Source organism: Hydra vulgaris, chromosome 02, assembly GCF_038396675.1.
Source record: "Hydra vulgaris chromosome 02, alternate assembly HydraT2T_AEP".
Lineage (NCBI taxonomy): Eukaryota > Metazoa > Cnidaria > Hydrozoa > Anthoathecata > Hydridae > Hydra > Hydra vulgaris.
This window is the reverse complement of record NC_088921.1, coordinates 41,436,525-41,451,320: the sequence shown is the minus strand read 5'-3', so window position 1 is coordinate 41,451,320 and position 14,796 is coordinate 41,436,525. Positions and strand designations below refer to the sequence as shown.

Genomic DNA, 14,796 nt, shown 5'->3' with positions numbered 1-14,796 from the left:
ATTAACAAAAAATTTTTTTTTTCTTTAGGAATATCTGATATTTGTTATATTATTATAAATGATTTTGAATAATAAAGTGTATATTTTGTCCATCATTATGTAAGCAGTAAGTGTAATAAATTTTCTTGTTTGCATAAGAAAGTAGACCATTTGTAGAGAAAAGTATGTGATTTCTGTAAAAAAGTAGTAATTTGTAAAAAAATAAGCTGTTTGCATACCAAATTAAAACAAAGATACTTAATAATAAAATAATCAAAAAATTAAAAATTTTTTCAGAAACTTTTCTTTAAAAATAATCAAAAGATAAATTCTGAAAAATAATACATTGTGTATAAACTGCTAAAATAAAATAGACACTTAAAAAATGATTTTAATCTTTAAATTGCCATTCTCTGCGACACATTGGACAAAGTTGTTGCATTTGTTGTGAATTTAACCACTTTAAAATGCAATGCATATGAAAAACATGGGTACATTTTCCCCATACTAATGGACAATCGTCTCCAGGTATTTTGCAATCAGGGCAACATCCATCAAACTGCATTCTACATATTCCACAAGTCTCATCATTTGCCATCCAGTGCCATACAGCTACAGCCATCCAACTTTTCACTTTAACTTTCATTTTTATAAAATTACATTGTTTTGCTTCTGCAAAAATACAGAAATATATTTGAAAAAAAAACATTTTTACTTATTTGTTATAAATAAACATGTTTCAAAATATCAAAAGCAAAAACAAAAGCAAAAAAAAAAAAGAAAAAAATTGTCGTTTTGTTTTTGGTTTTTATACTTCAACTTAATGATATTTAACTTTCTTTTTTTTTTAATGTTCAGAGTTAATAAATTTCAAACAATAGACCAATAGATCTCGACTAATCTAAAGTAATTGATAACCAAAAGCCATCAAAACAAACTTCATATGCTACCTTGAATTAAAAAAAAAAAGATTAAAAAAAAAAAGTGCATTAAAAGAATGTTTTAACAAAAACTAAAATATTTTACTCATACCTTTTCCAGACAGGTGTTTGAAGGCAAGTAACAGTCCAATTTCAGACAGGTGTTTGTTTTAAGGCAAGTAACAGTCCAATTTCAGGATCCCAGCGCGATGCTTCCAATTCAAAGAATAATTTCTGATAAAAAAATTACTTAAAACAATCAACATATAAATAAAACTTTTTTAATTTTATTAAAAGCAAAAGTTTACATACATTATCGTTATCAATAAACTCTGCATTCATTCCTTCTATATCAATATGAGGGTTTGGATCTAAAACATTATCAACAAGTTGTTCATTTTTTTTTTAAATGTTCCTTACATTAAACTTTAAAACTTTTTTATTAATATTTCCTACAAATATAAAAATTTAACATCAATGCTAACTAGGTTTTACACCCTACTGATAAATTCACTCATCATTATTAATGAATTTTTTTATATCATTGCACAGTGATCAGGAATAACTTAAAATTAGGCCAAAATTAATTTTGTCAAAAATACTTATTCAAAATTGCTGAAAATTTACTCTAAGATGTAAAAAAAAGTTGACAAGAAGACTCAAAATATTTTAAAAAGGGTTAAGTATGGTCAGGGGTAGCAAATTTTACTGAGCCCCCTCCCCACCACCTTGCCCCTAAGTAATTTTAACTAATTAAGTTTTAAACTAGTTATTACTTTGAAAACCAAATGAAAAATTATGAAAATATTTAGTTAACATGATCTATACGTTTTATATTTCACCTAAATTGAAAAATAAGCTCAAAAATAAATCAGCATCGTCTTATTCATTATGTTCATATACATCTTCGTAATCTATTTCCTCAGTAACTAATTCATACTTTTCTTCATCTTTGTCTTCATTGTCATACTCATTGTACTCATTATCAGTTTTATTATCACTTTGGATTTCATCAATGATATTTTTATTTGATTTTTTAACAAGTTCTAGAGCGCTCTTTGATAACTGAATTGTTTTAACTTTAATTCTATCTTGAGAAATTATTATAGTTGATATTATTGGATCATTTGTAATAAGAAGATAGTGAAGTTGGTCTTCAATTGTATGGAGTCTTATATCTTTTCTTGAATGGTTGGTTGAATGAATTTCTACAACAAGAACTTTGAAGTTATTTCAGAACTGTGAAGCAATAACTTATGCATAGATACAGGCATATAAAACCAATTGTATTTTTCACAACTAAGCTTTGCTGTTTTAGTACAATATTCACTGAATTTTATTGTATCTATCTCATAACTTGAATTTATTATGTTCAAAATGTTTGCTAAACCTTCTATTAATTCTTTATCTATACCTGTAATAGAAGAAAATAAATCAAAATGTTTAAATGCTCGTCTGGCAGTATTATCATCATTTGAAGTTCCAGAACCACCTTGCCTAGAAAAATTTACTCTTAACCTTAATTCTTCAATGAACTTATTTTGTATGATTCGTTGTTTTTTTTCACGAATTTGCCATCTGAAAGAAATGTGTAACAAACATTCAAAACACCTTATCCGAGCATGCAATGGAGAAAGACCTAATTCAATGTTATCTATATTAGAAGTTGGAGTTGGTATTGAGCCACATGCAATAGAATTCATTTGTTTAGGAGAAGCTGAACATATATTACAAACTTGTTGTAAAGAAATTGAGCATATTGCATTGGCAGCCTTACCGTCAATCATTGTTAATTTTAAACTAAATTTAACTTTAGTTACAATTACTTCTAAACCATTTATCAACTCAAACTCTAAATCCTCTAGTAAATTTATTTGATTTTGAATATATTGTTTTTCAAATTTCAAAATAGCTTCTGATTCCTTTAGATATTGAACTTGTATTGGTCGACAAAATCAAATTGACAATGGTTTAGGGCGTGTCCAAACAGAAATGTTTCCAAATGAAAGATCCAAAGGAACAAAAGTGGTACTAAATAAATCAGAGTCTTTCAAACTATCATTGTCAAATTTTTGCTTATATTCACTTTGACCAGATGCACCATCAAACCCCCATTTACAACTTAATATTCCTTTTGTTTTATCGTTATTCTCTAGTTGCATAATTTGAGTTATGATTGAATCCATTTTGAAAAAATGAATTATTGTGTGATCAAGAAGACTTTGAAGTTTAATTTCAGCACTTAGCTCACTAAATATAATGCCATCAGGATAGCATTCTTTTCTTGCTAATAAAATATCACTATATAAAGAATATATATTTGCATTTCTTTTCTTAGCTGTAATCCTTATTTTTTGATAAGCTCTTTGGGACAAACCAGCTGAGACCAAAAAGTCAAACCTTCTTTTGGAGATTATTTTATAATAGACTTTTCATTTTTAATCATATTAGCTACTTTATTGGGTTGACTGGGAGAAGAAACCAATTGGTTTAAAGTAAAACACAGACTATAGCATTGACTTCTCCTTGAACTTACTATAGCAGATAAGATCAACTTGTCATAAGTATGGTTTGTTCCCATTTTTTCACTCTTTCTTCTTTTTGCTCTGCTGCTTGATTGTTCCCATTCAAGGCATTTTTTTCCAGGTGTTTTCTTTTCATTTTGATACGTTATGTTATTAAAAGTTGACGCAATGGAATGTTCTTCTAATTTTTCTAGAATAACTAGATGTGATTCAAGCCAACTTGCTTCTTTAATTTCAAAGCAATCACGTTGTCGATTATGATTATAAAGTTTCTTTTTAAGTTTTGAATAAAATTTCCCTTTCTTTTTAGTATACTTCTATATTGTTTAGAAGAATGCAAGTCTGTCTGATTAACTTCCAAAATGAAATCAAAAAGTAAATTTTGAAGCAATTCATTTTTATCGATTAAAACTCTGTCTTTAATAACTAAATAAAGCTGATGTTTAATAAACTTTATATTCATTTTAAACTAAAAAGAGAGATAAGTTATGCATATATATATATATATATATATATATATATATATATATATATATATATATATATATATATTCTACAACATTTTTTTTTTTTTTTTTTTTTTTAGATTATTCACCTCCCCAAGGCCCGAGGGGGGCCACTACAGTCGAGGAGGCAAATTTATATTTTTTTTTTTTTTTTTTTAGTTGTTATTCGTGGTACAACCCTCTCTCAACTCTTTAACTCCGAAACACGAACCTTGCTGAGCAAGGCCGCTGCGCGGAGAAACTAAGTTGAGCGCGGTACTTCCAGGGACGTGGTGGGAGTCGAACATAGATAAATACATAAGCTATGTACTAGAATAAAATGAAATTAAAATGTTTTGTTCAGACGTGTCAGGAAAAACTCTCAAAACATGGAAGTTGCAAATTTTTTCTATAAAATGAACTTTTTAAAACTACATTGTTTCCAAATGGGGCAAATTGGGGCAGTTAACTTTTTTGGTTTTTTATAGAACGATACAAACTCTCTTTAAAAAAAGAATCGGCTTCGTGAAGGAAGTCTAAGGTAAAAAGTCCTAGCACCATAAAAAACAGTTTAAAATTGTTAAAAAAGCATTTTTTAAATGCATTTTTTACAACTTGTATAAATACATATTTAAATTTTTTTTATAAATTAAAATAGAACTATCTATTATCTTTGCATGTTATAAAAACTAAAATAAAAAACTTTGTATATAGGAAGAAAATTAAGTTTTAACAATGATAAAGTTTTAATAATAAAAAAAAGCTGTTTTCGATCAATTTCAAAAGTATATTAACGTTTAAATCTATTATTTCAGTATTTATTTTATTATACCATTAGAATCATAAGAAACTGTAGAAAATAGTTAGCTAATAACATTATTGAAATTAAGCTACTCAAAAAACTATACTTTGGCCAAATTTTTAGTGTTTCTGAATCACTGTGCATTGCCTTAAATTATGGTTTTGGTTCCATATTTATTTACTCAGAATATAAGAATAAAACAAACCACATATGTTTAATGAGAAGAACTTTGTAATACTCACCAGCATATTCAGGTTGTTCTTCTTCTTCATCATCATTAAATGTCTAAACAAAACAATCCACCCTTATATATTTCTATATGAAACAAAGCAAACTTATACATCAACTTATTAAATGTTTTAATAATAAAACAAATTAGGCTGATTTATTTTATAGAAAATGTTTATATGCTGTTTATAAAACGTTTAGGCTGTTTATATGTTTCATAAAAAAAATAGTGTTGTTATTGACTACAACTAAATCGACTTAAAGTCGATCAGCCAAAAGTCAAAACTAGTTGACTTTAAAAAATCAAATAGTTAGTTAATGAGTTAGTTAACTGGATTTCCTACTAATTGACTATTTAACTATAATATACTTAAAAATTAATATTTAACTTCATCTATTTTTAATTTTGTTTTTATGTTATAATGAATGATTAACTTTGTTAAAAGTAGTTTATTTTATAAAGAAAAACTACTTATAAAGATTGAGCCATGTGTAAGAATATTTTGTGTTTTATAAAAGTAATTTCTGAGAAGTTTATGTCAAATATATCAAAGATGCTTTTTTTTCATAACTGCTTCATCAGTGTGTTTGGATTTTTCAGGTGCAACCAAAATCATTACAGAAAGGCGAAACAGAGTTAAACCAGATTTAGCCTTATCAATGTAACTTATTTAATAAAGACATAAAATGCAAATCAGCGTTTTTGTTATTTTTCTGTACTTTATGATTGTAATTTACATTTTTTTTTTATTTTAAATCATTTAAAAACAATAGCATGTAAAATTATAAATATCATATACTATGGTTTGTTTACACTCACAAAGTTCTGTTTAGTTCATAGCATCTAAAAAATAAAAAGTGTGGTGATAATCGATTTTGACAGATCCACGTTCTTTTTGTGATCAATAGCACAATAGTTGTTTAAACTAATAGTTTTTTAGTATTGCACTAGCTTTTATTTGATATATATTCATTCTAGCTTTCACTTTATATTTAAATTTTTACAGCAATAGTAAATACAGTCTGCAATTTTAGAATTAACAATAAAAATTAGACAAAAAATATGGTTCAGGTAAAAAAATGTTACTGAGACACTGATGTTATGACAAGTCATTTATCGACTGTAAAAAAATAAGAAAATGAAGAAATGTTACAATTGGTAAAATATTTAATTGAAATGCAATTGACTGGTGACTCTTTACAGGATTATTGCAAATTGTCTTTTTTTTATTTTATTATTACTTTATCCTGGAGAATCATAAGGTATTTTTATTTTTTTTGAAGGTTGTTTGATCGACAAATTAGGCAAACAAAAAGAGACACCAACACCCAGTTCAGGGAATAGGGTGGCCTTCTTAAAAAAATTACGCATTGTTGTATTGTTTTTATATTCAATTATTTGTTGACTTTAAATATTTATTAGTTGACTTTAGAAAATTCATTAATCAATTTAGTCGACAGTCAAACTTGTTGACTAAAATGAAATATAGAAAAAATGAAATATAGAAAAACCTGGTTCACATGATCAGTTAACAGCTGATTTGATTGAATTGTTGTAGAAGAACACACACTTGGTGAACGAATAGATGCCTCACGATTTAATCCAGCTCTATCTGCTGCTTGCTAAATTGTATAAACAGTAAACAACTTTTATTTTTAGTTTAAACGCTCGTATCATTTTTAAACACAAATTTTTTAACACTAGTGCGCAAACTTAAACTAAGTACTTGGAATTAAACTAAGTACTTGGAATTAAATTAAGTACTTGGAATTAAATTAAGTACTTGGAATTAAATTAACTACTTGAAATTAAATTATTTACTTGGAATTAAATTAAGTACTTGGAATTAAACTAAGTACTTGGAATTAAATTAAGTACTTGGAATTGAATTAAGTACTTGGAATTAAATTAAGTACTTGAAATTAACAAAGTACTTGAAATTAAATTAAGTACTTGAAATTAAATTAAGTACTTGAAATTAAATTAAGTACTTGAAATTAAATTAAGTACTTGAAATTAAATTAAGTACTTGAAATTAAATTAAGTACTTGGGCATATTCTTGACACTGTTGCATGAACTGATACATCTGTTGCATATAATTCATTTGCATTTGCATCCATCCAGGGAAAACAGTATTTGGATCCATTAAACCACTAGCTACTGCATTTATTGGATTTTTACTATATAAAAAATGAAAGTTAAAAGCATTTTTATAAACAAAATCTACAGCTAAAAATTTCAATTTTTTTTAAAAAAACAAAACTTTTTTGTTGTTGTAATTTTCATTTTACATTTTAAATTAACTTTCATAACCTTTTAACAGCTTTGTTAACTCGAATTGGCCTTTGTCCTAAACCTTTAACACCTTGCATTTCTGTAAGAGCTCTATTAATTTCTTCTTCATTGAAGAATCGAACAAAACCATATCCTCTTTATTTTAAAATAATTTTCTTTATAATAGTTTTAAAACTTTAATTTAAACATAGAAAGAAAAGAAAAAAAAAAAGAAAAATTAAAACATACTTATGGCTTCCTTTTTCATCAATGACAACTAAATAAATAATATAACCTCTATCATAAAAGCTCATTTGGAAATTAAGTTGACTGCAAATAACAATAGATAGTGTCTATTTGATAACTTAACTTTTGTGTAAAGACATGCAGAGACATGTTAAAAACGTATAGAAAATACACCTATTACTTAAAAACATACTGATGACATCATTTTAAAAATATAGATAATGCTTCTATTCTTTAAATACTTTTAAATGTGTATACATTCATATAGCTTAAAATCAAAATGGAAAATAATGACTAAAAATTAGTTTTTTTGTTATTACAGTACAAAATAATAATAAAAAAACAGTTAAAGTTAAAAAATTCAAATCATCTGTGTCACCTAATTTATGTTTAATTAATGTGTTTTTATTGTAGGCAAATTTATTTTTATTGTGGATTTTTATTATCTGCTAACATGCTCTCCTTTATGATTATGATAAATATAATATTAAAAGAAAGGAACATTAGATGTTCCAATCCCAATATGATTACATTATGTTAGTAACAAACCAAGTATAAGTTATATAAGTATAAGTTATATGCAAATAACTACAAAGACAAAGATTTATAAAAAGTTTTCTTTTTTAATTAATCATGGATAAAAAAAAAACAAGTACGGCAAAGAGAAGGAACCTTTTAATATGCCAATTTTGCAATGAATCAAATATATGGATTCCACAAGAAGCCAGTTGTGAAAGATAATCGAAGATGTAAAGTAGATCTAAGAAAATGTGAAGTGATATTTTGTTGTGTTGCTATTCATCGCTATAAATTATCAACATTATTTAAGTAAAGATAAAAAGCATTTGTTTGGATTAAAATTTACACTGCAAGCCTTAAGTTGTTGTCACTGCCCCAAATTGTCAGAGAAGAAATCACTCATTGGCTGTTTCTAAGCAACCGAAAAGAAATGACTTTTTATCAAAAGAAAAATGTAAAGTAGTATTTTGTCGCCACATAAATTTTCAAGATCTATAAAGTTTTTTAAAATAGGATGTCATTTCCAGCAAAAAAGAAAACAAGATTTAGTTAAGCCTTAGCAATAGTTTACAGGGTATTTATAAGAATTCTGGAGAACGCTTTTGATATTAGATAAGAAGTACAATAAGAAATTATGTTATTGATACTATAGTCATAATTTTATTAGAAAAAATTTGTGTTAAACATAAACAGAACTAAAAAATAGGCTTTGCAGTTGCTTTATTAGAGACAATTGGACTTGAACATAAACAGAACTAAGAAATAAGCTATGTAACTGTTTTATTTCTGTTAATAAACTTAAAGTCTTGATAATAGGATCTTTATGTAAATGTTATAAATTCATATGTGTAAATGTTATAAATTCATACTTGTAACTGTTAAAAATATATGTAACTGTTATAAATATATATGTGTAACTGTTATATATATAGAAAATTGTTTGAATTTAATTTTTAATATTGTATTTATTGTAAATAAATTAAAATAGTTTAAACCAATGACTCTCAACCATTTTTTTGTTATTGCCCACTTTTAACGATTTCAAAATTTTTATGGACATTTTTTATTAAATATCTATTAGTGATAAAAGTATTTTTCTTTTTAAATCTTTTTTCTTATTTAACAATATTAACATAATTATATATCTAAATACTTTAGAATTTTAGAAATTCTAAAAGTGTGTGTGTGAAATTCTAAAATTCTAAAAAAAGTGTGTGTGTGTGTGTGTGTGTGTGTGTGTGTGTGTGTGTGTGTGTGTGTGTGTGTGTGTGTGTGTGTGTGTGTGTGTGTGTGAAGTGAGTGGTAAGAATTTTTGGTTTAAAAAAAATTGTGATGATTTCAAACATTTGATTTATTATTTAAACAAAATTGGTTTACCTTTAGCTGCTCTAACTGAAGGATACTTAATTCGAAAAAAATCCTAAATAATATAAAAACAAAACAATAAATAGTGCATTAAAACATTAAAATTCAAACAATTAAAAAAACTTTTTAATTTAAGTAAATTAAAATAAAATCAAACACATAAATTATAAATATGAAATTTTAAAAGTAAAAACTTTAGAGTCAAAAATAAAGAATTAAAAAAAATTAGAAACTCATGTGTGAGCAGAGCACACAAATTGGAAGATAATTTAAAATTAACAGAGTATGAGATTCAGACAAGTACTTGAAATGATTAAAAAACATTTTTTAACAGTTGTGTTAAAAAACAATATTGAATATAGCATCTTTAATTAAAAAAAAAAAAAAACTTCAAAATTATAAAAATAATTTTTATAAAAATTTACCATTACGGGATATATATTAATTACACAATAATAATAAAAATAAACAAAATACAAAAAAGTTATGCATCAACTACACATTTAAAAGAATATTTTCAAATTTAAACTTACCAGTAGATGGTTATCATTTACATCCGAAGTTATGTCTCCAACAAACAGTGAATATTCAATACCATCACTAGCACAATAAAGGAAATTATTTGATTTAACATTTTCCATAAAAACATACATAAAGCATAAGTGAAAATATCTATAAACATAAGTAAGCATAGGTAAACATATAACCTATGAGATGAACCTCTTCCATACTCTGATCGGTTTAATTTAAATTTTTTGCCCTAGTAAAAAAAAAAAAATACTTCATAATTATTTCTAAAAATATTTATAAAGAAATCATCTAATTGAATATATATTTAAAAAACCTCTATGCCAGGAATTGGTTCTCCGTTCAATTTAATAAGTACTTCTCTGGCTGTTTTAATATCACCAAAGTCAACAAAACAATATGTTGCTCTTTCACTATAAAAGAATATGTTCTTTGAACATAAAAAAATGCAACTCTTTCAATATATAATGTTTTCCTTCGTTTATAAAAAAAATAATAGCTTTGTTATAATATAAATTAATCATAAATGATGTATGTATGTATGTATGTATGTATGTATGTATGTATGTATGTATGTATGTATGTATGTATGTATGTATGTATGTATGTATGTATGTATGTATGTATGTTTACACAAATTTATATCCTGCTTTTTAACAATAAAATATTTTTTTTCAGTTCAAAAATATTATGATATTAAATTACTAAATATATTCTTATTATCATTGATTTTGATAATTATTAATATAAATGAAAAAGAAAATATTTATTTCTACTTATTATCATTCATATATAACTAAATAGTTATTAACATAACTTATCTATATTGTAGAATATAAAAACGTTTTCAATTTGTTATTATTATTAGCTATACAAAATTATTTTTTTTTTAAAAATTTTACTATAAAAGTTGTCCTAAATTATTAAGTTGTTGTAAATTATTATTTTTTAAACATATCAACCATAAACTTTTTGTTTTTAAAAAAATTACCTTGTTGTTTTGTTAAATATTTCTTTTACAGCTAATACCTTAAAGCCCATGTTTGCAAATGCTTCTTTGATAAATTTTTCATCCATATCAGCTGAAATCTAGAAAAAAGTTTTTAAACATTTATATCAAGACAATTATAGCATAAAAACTATAGTTAAAACTAACTTTTATAACATTATTAAAACAAATTGATATATTCATAATGATCATGTTCTAGTGATCAGGACACATTGATCTTAGGTCTGCCTTGGAGAGAGGTTTTAAAATCATATCTGGTAGTTTTCATCTTGTTACCAGTAGTTCTGACTTTGTTGAGGTGTTGAATTTGATATTGATTTTTAACAGCATCTGAACAATTCATTTTTTTTTAAATAAAACTATAATATATATCGTATCTCATAAAACTGACATATTATTCCATTTCTTTAAACTAAACCAACAGATATTAGTTTTAAATACATTACAAAATAAGTTCTACATTTCTTTGTAGTAAACATCTTTTTTTAAATCAAAAACTTGATAAAAAAAGATTCACATTAGTAACTAAAATTCATGTGTGTGTGTGTGTGTGTGTGTGTGTGTGTGTGTGTGTGTGTATGTGTGTGTGTGTGTGTTAATGTTGTTAAATGTATATATACAATTTTGATACCCATATTGAGTCTGGCCTTTTGATCAAAATAATTTTTTTATTTCTGCAAGTACTAAAAATATAGAAATAGGCAATCGAATAGAAAACTTTCCTTTATGAGAGCAATCTACTTGTATCAATTAGCATCTACTAGTAAAGCTTTTTTTCTTCTACTAGCATCTACTGGTAAGTAAATAAACTTGTAGTTTACTAGTATCTACTAGTAAACTACAAGTAAAGCTTTTTTTCTTTTTACTTGTAGTTTACTAGTATCTACTAGTAAACTACAAGTAAAAAGAAAAACTACAAGTATCTACTAGTAAAAATCTACTAGTAAAAGCTTTTTTTCTGACGAAAAAGAAGAAAAAAGAGTTAAAAGAGTTTTTAAAAAGATTTTTTTCAAAAAGTTTCCACTTTTGATTATTATGCAAGATGATCATCATGCAAGACAAATCTAAAAAAAAGTTATGCTCTGTAATATTCTTATGCTACAAATATACTAATTTGAATCAATTAATTTTAAATTAAAATAAATTTAAAATATAAAAATGCCTGTAACAAAAAAAAAATGACAGTATCATCACTGAATTGCTAATTTACTTGTATTACATGGATGACACAAGAGACGCTAGCTCTTTAAAGCAGCACCCATTAAAGTATTTACAGAAGAGAAAGAGAAGCAACATTATGACGATGTGACAATGGTTGAAAGTAACATCTTAAAGATTCTACCTGATAGAATCTTTAAAATGACTGTAAGAAGAGAGCTTATGAAGAAGATCTGCATGTCAAACTTTATCAAAGGCTTTAGAAATGTTGAGAGAGATAGCCCTAACCTCTCCACATCTATCTAGTGCACAATAAAAGCTATTGGCTATAACTGTTAACAAAGCAGCAGTAGAGTATAAAGATTAAAATCCATATAGATGATCAGAAAATAGGTTATTAGATTTAAAATAAGAGATTAAGTGTTTTTTAATTAGAGACTCAAAAATCTTGCTTGTGATAGTAAGAAGACTAATAGAACAATAGTTAGACGAGTCAGTAATGGTTTTGATTGGAAATAGGAGCAGCACAATGCAAGGAAAACCATGGAGAAGAGTGAGTCTTAACTTAGAATGGTCGAGAGGAAATAACAAACAAGGAAATAACAGGCATGGAGCCTGCCTGAATGCAAGAAGTTATGTAAGAAGCACATTTGTCAGCAGGAAGATGAAATATTTCTACCTAAGGGCCATCATGAAGAAAATCACAGAAAGAGTCCCAGTCAACTTTAAGGTAGTTGTAAGAGGTATGATGATAGGGGGATTCAGATGATGAAGAAGAATGAGATAATAGTTTTAGAGAGATCAAACTGTGATCAGAAGCACCTAAGAGTAAAAGTGGAGAAACTGAGCACTGACTAAGATCAGAAACAAGACATAAGTCTAGTAGAGAAGGTAAATGATTCGTCTGGAAAGCGAGTTATAAAGTTGACTATTTGAGTAAATATCGTCTGGAAAGCGAGTTAGAAAGTTGACTATTTGAGTTAGAGATTGAGAAAGGCAAAAGTTGTGGGCCTTAACGCCAATGTTATCTTGTTTTTATTATACAAAACTAAGTTAACTTGCTTGATAATGCAAACATTTACTAACCAAATCTACCTCCACAAGTAAAAAAAAAAGAATGTTTTTATTTTATAATTAAAATTAGGAAAAATCTTACACTTCCCATCCATAGCCATGAACTCTCTGTAGCCATTTTCAATGTTAATTTTTACAGTAAAAATAAACTTTTTTTTTAAATTTATATAATTTTTTTTCTCAATAAAAACAGACCTAAAAAGTAAAAACAACATAACAGAGAAATTCTCAAATAAAAGAAAACTGATATTGAATGATATAAGAAATTTAGCATAACAAATGAAAGAAATTTATTTATTTACAACACAAACCAATAGATTTATTATCTTAATTTTTTAGTTATCTTACCAAAAAAAACAAAAATAAGTCACAAAAATGGTTTTATGTGAAAGTCAACAAATGATTTTGAAAATTTATTCTCATATGAACTTCAATTATTATTATCATAGGAACTTTAATTCATTAAGAGAAACATGAAGAGTTTCTTCTCAATCATATTAATTAATTACACTAAACCCCTCATATCACACACCCTTATATAATACATACATACTAACATACATACATACATACATACATACATACATACATACATACATACATACATACATACATACATACATACATATATACATACATACATACATGGGTTTGGGCACATTTTTAAAACAATAAAATTTTGTTTTTTATAATAATAAATATCCCTCATTGCTCAGTCAATAAATATCCCTAATAACTCAATAAAAAATAGAAATAAGAAAATCTTGGAACCGACTGCTTTAAAACAAAGATTTTTGAACATCAAAATTCTGATAAAACCTAGTATATCAACATAAATTCTCTCATCCTCTCCTAAATGTAAAAAAATCTATAAGTACTAACTCATTTTCCATTCTTAACAGATCATCCTCTAAATACAAGCTTAAAGCAGATTATGATGAATTTGAAAAACCTTCACTCAAGATACAGATAAAAAAAACTATTACATTTGCTGCTTATTAAACAAAACCACTTTTTCTACCCTTAATATATATTAAGTTTTATATTAACACCAAGTTATATATTAAACAAAACCACTTTTTCTACCCTTAATATATATTAAGTTTTATATTAACACCAAGTTATATATTAAACAAAACCACTTTTTCCACCCTTAATATATATTAAGTTTTATATTAACACCAAGTTATATATTAAACAAAACCACTTTTTCTACCCTTAATATATATTAAGTTTTATATTAACACCAAGTTATATATTAAACAAAACCACTTTTTCTACCCTTAATATATATTAAGTTTTATATTAACACCAAGTTATATATTAAACAAAACCACTTTTTCTACCCTTAATATATATTAAGTTTTATATTAACACCAAGTTATATATTAAACAAAACCACTTTTTCTACCCTTAATATATATTAAGTTTTATATTAACACCAAGTTATATATTAAACAAAACCACTTTTTCCACCCTTAATATATATTAAGTTTTATATTAACACCAAGTTATATATTAAACAAAACCACTTTTTCCACCCTTAATATATATTAAGTTTTATATTAACACCAAGTTATATATTAAACAAAACCACTTTTTCTACCCTTAATATATATTAAGTTTTATATTAACACCAAGTTATATATTAAACAAAACCACTTTTTCCACCCTTAATATAT

The 14,796-nt window shown here is 25.6% G+C and overlaps 1 protein-coding gene across 1 annotated transcript; it reads right to left on the bottom strand.

Moving 5' to 3' along the window:
- Window positions 1–290: 290 nt before the first annotated feature.
- Window positions 291–13,335, bottom strand: LOC101237681 (tRNA selenocysteine 1-associated protein 1). Its single transcript, XM_065790950.1, has 15 exons — window positions 13,197–13,335; window positions 10,865–10,962; window positions 10,190–10,286; window positions 10,053–10,105; window positions 9,879–9,945; window positions 9,358–9,400; window positions 7,465–7,492; window positions 7,255–7,371; window positions 6,989–7,121; window positions 6,452–6,562; window positions 4,954–4,996; window positions 1,212–1,270; window positions 1,061–1,133; window positions 1,012–1,024; window positions 291–929 (listed from the first exon to the last, which is right to left on the bottom strand). Exons 1-15 carry the CDS (start codon window positions 13,230–13,232, stop codon window positions 926–928), a joined length of 975 nt encoding a protein of 324 aa, XP_065647022.1. The 5' UTR covers window positions 13,233–13,335; the 3' UTR covers window positions 291–925.
- Window positions 13,336–14,796: the final 1,461 nt, after the last annotated feature.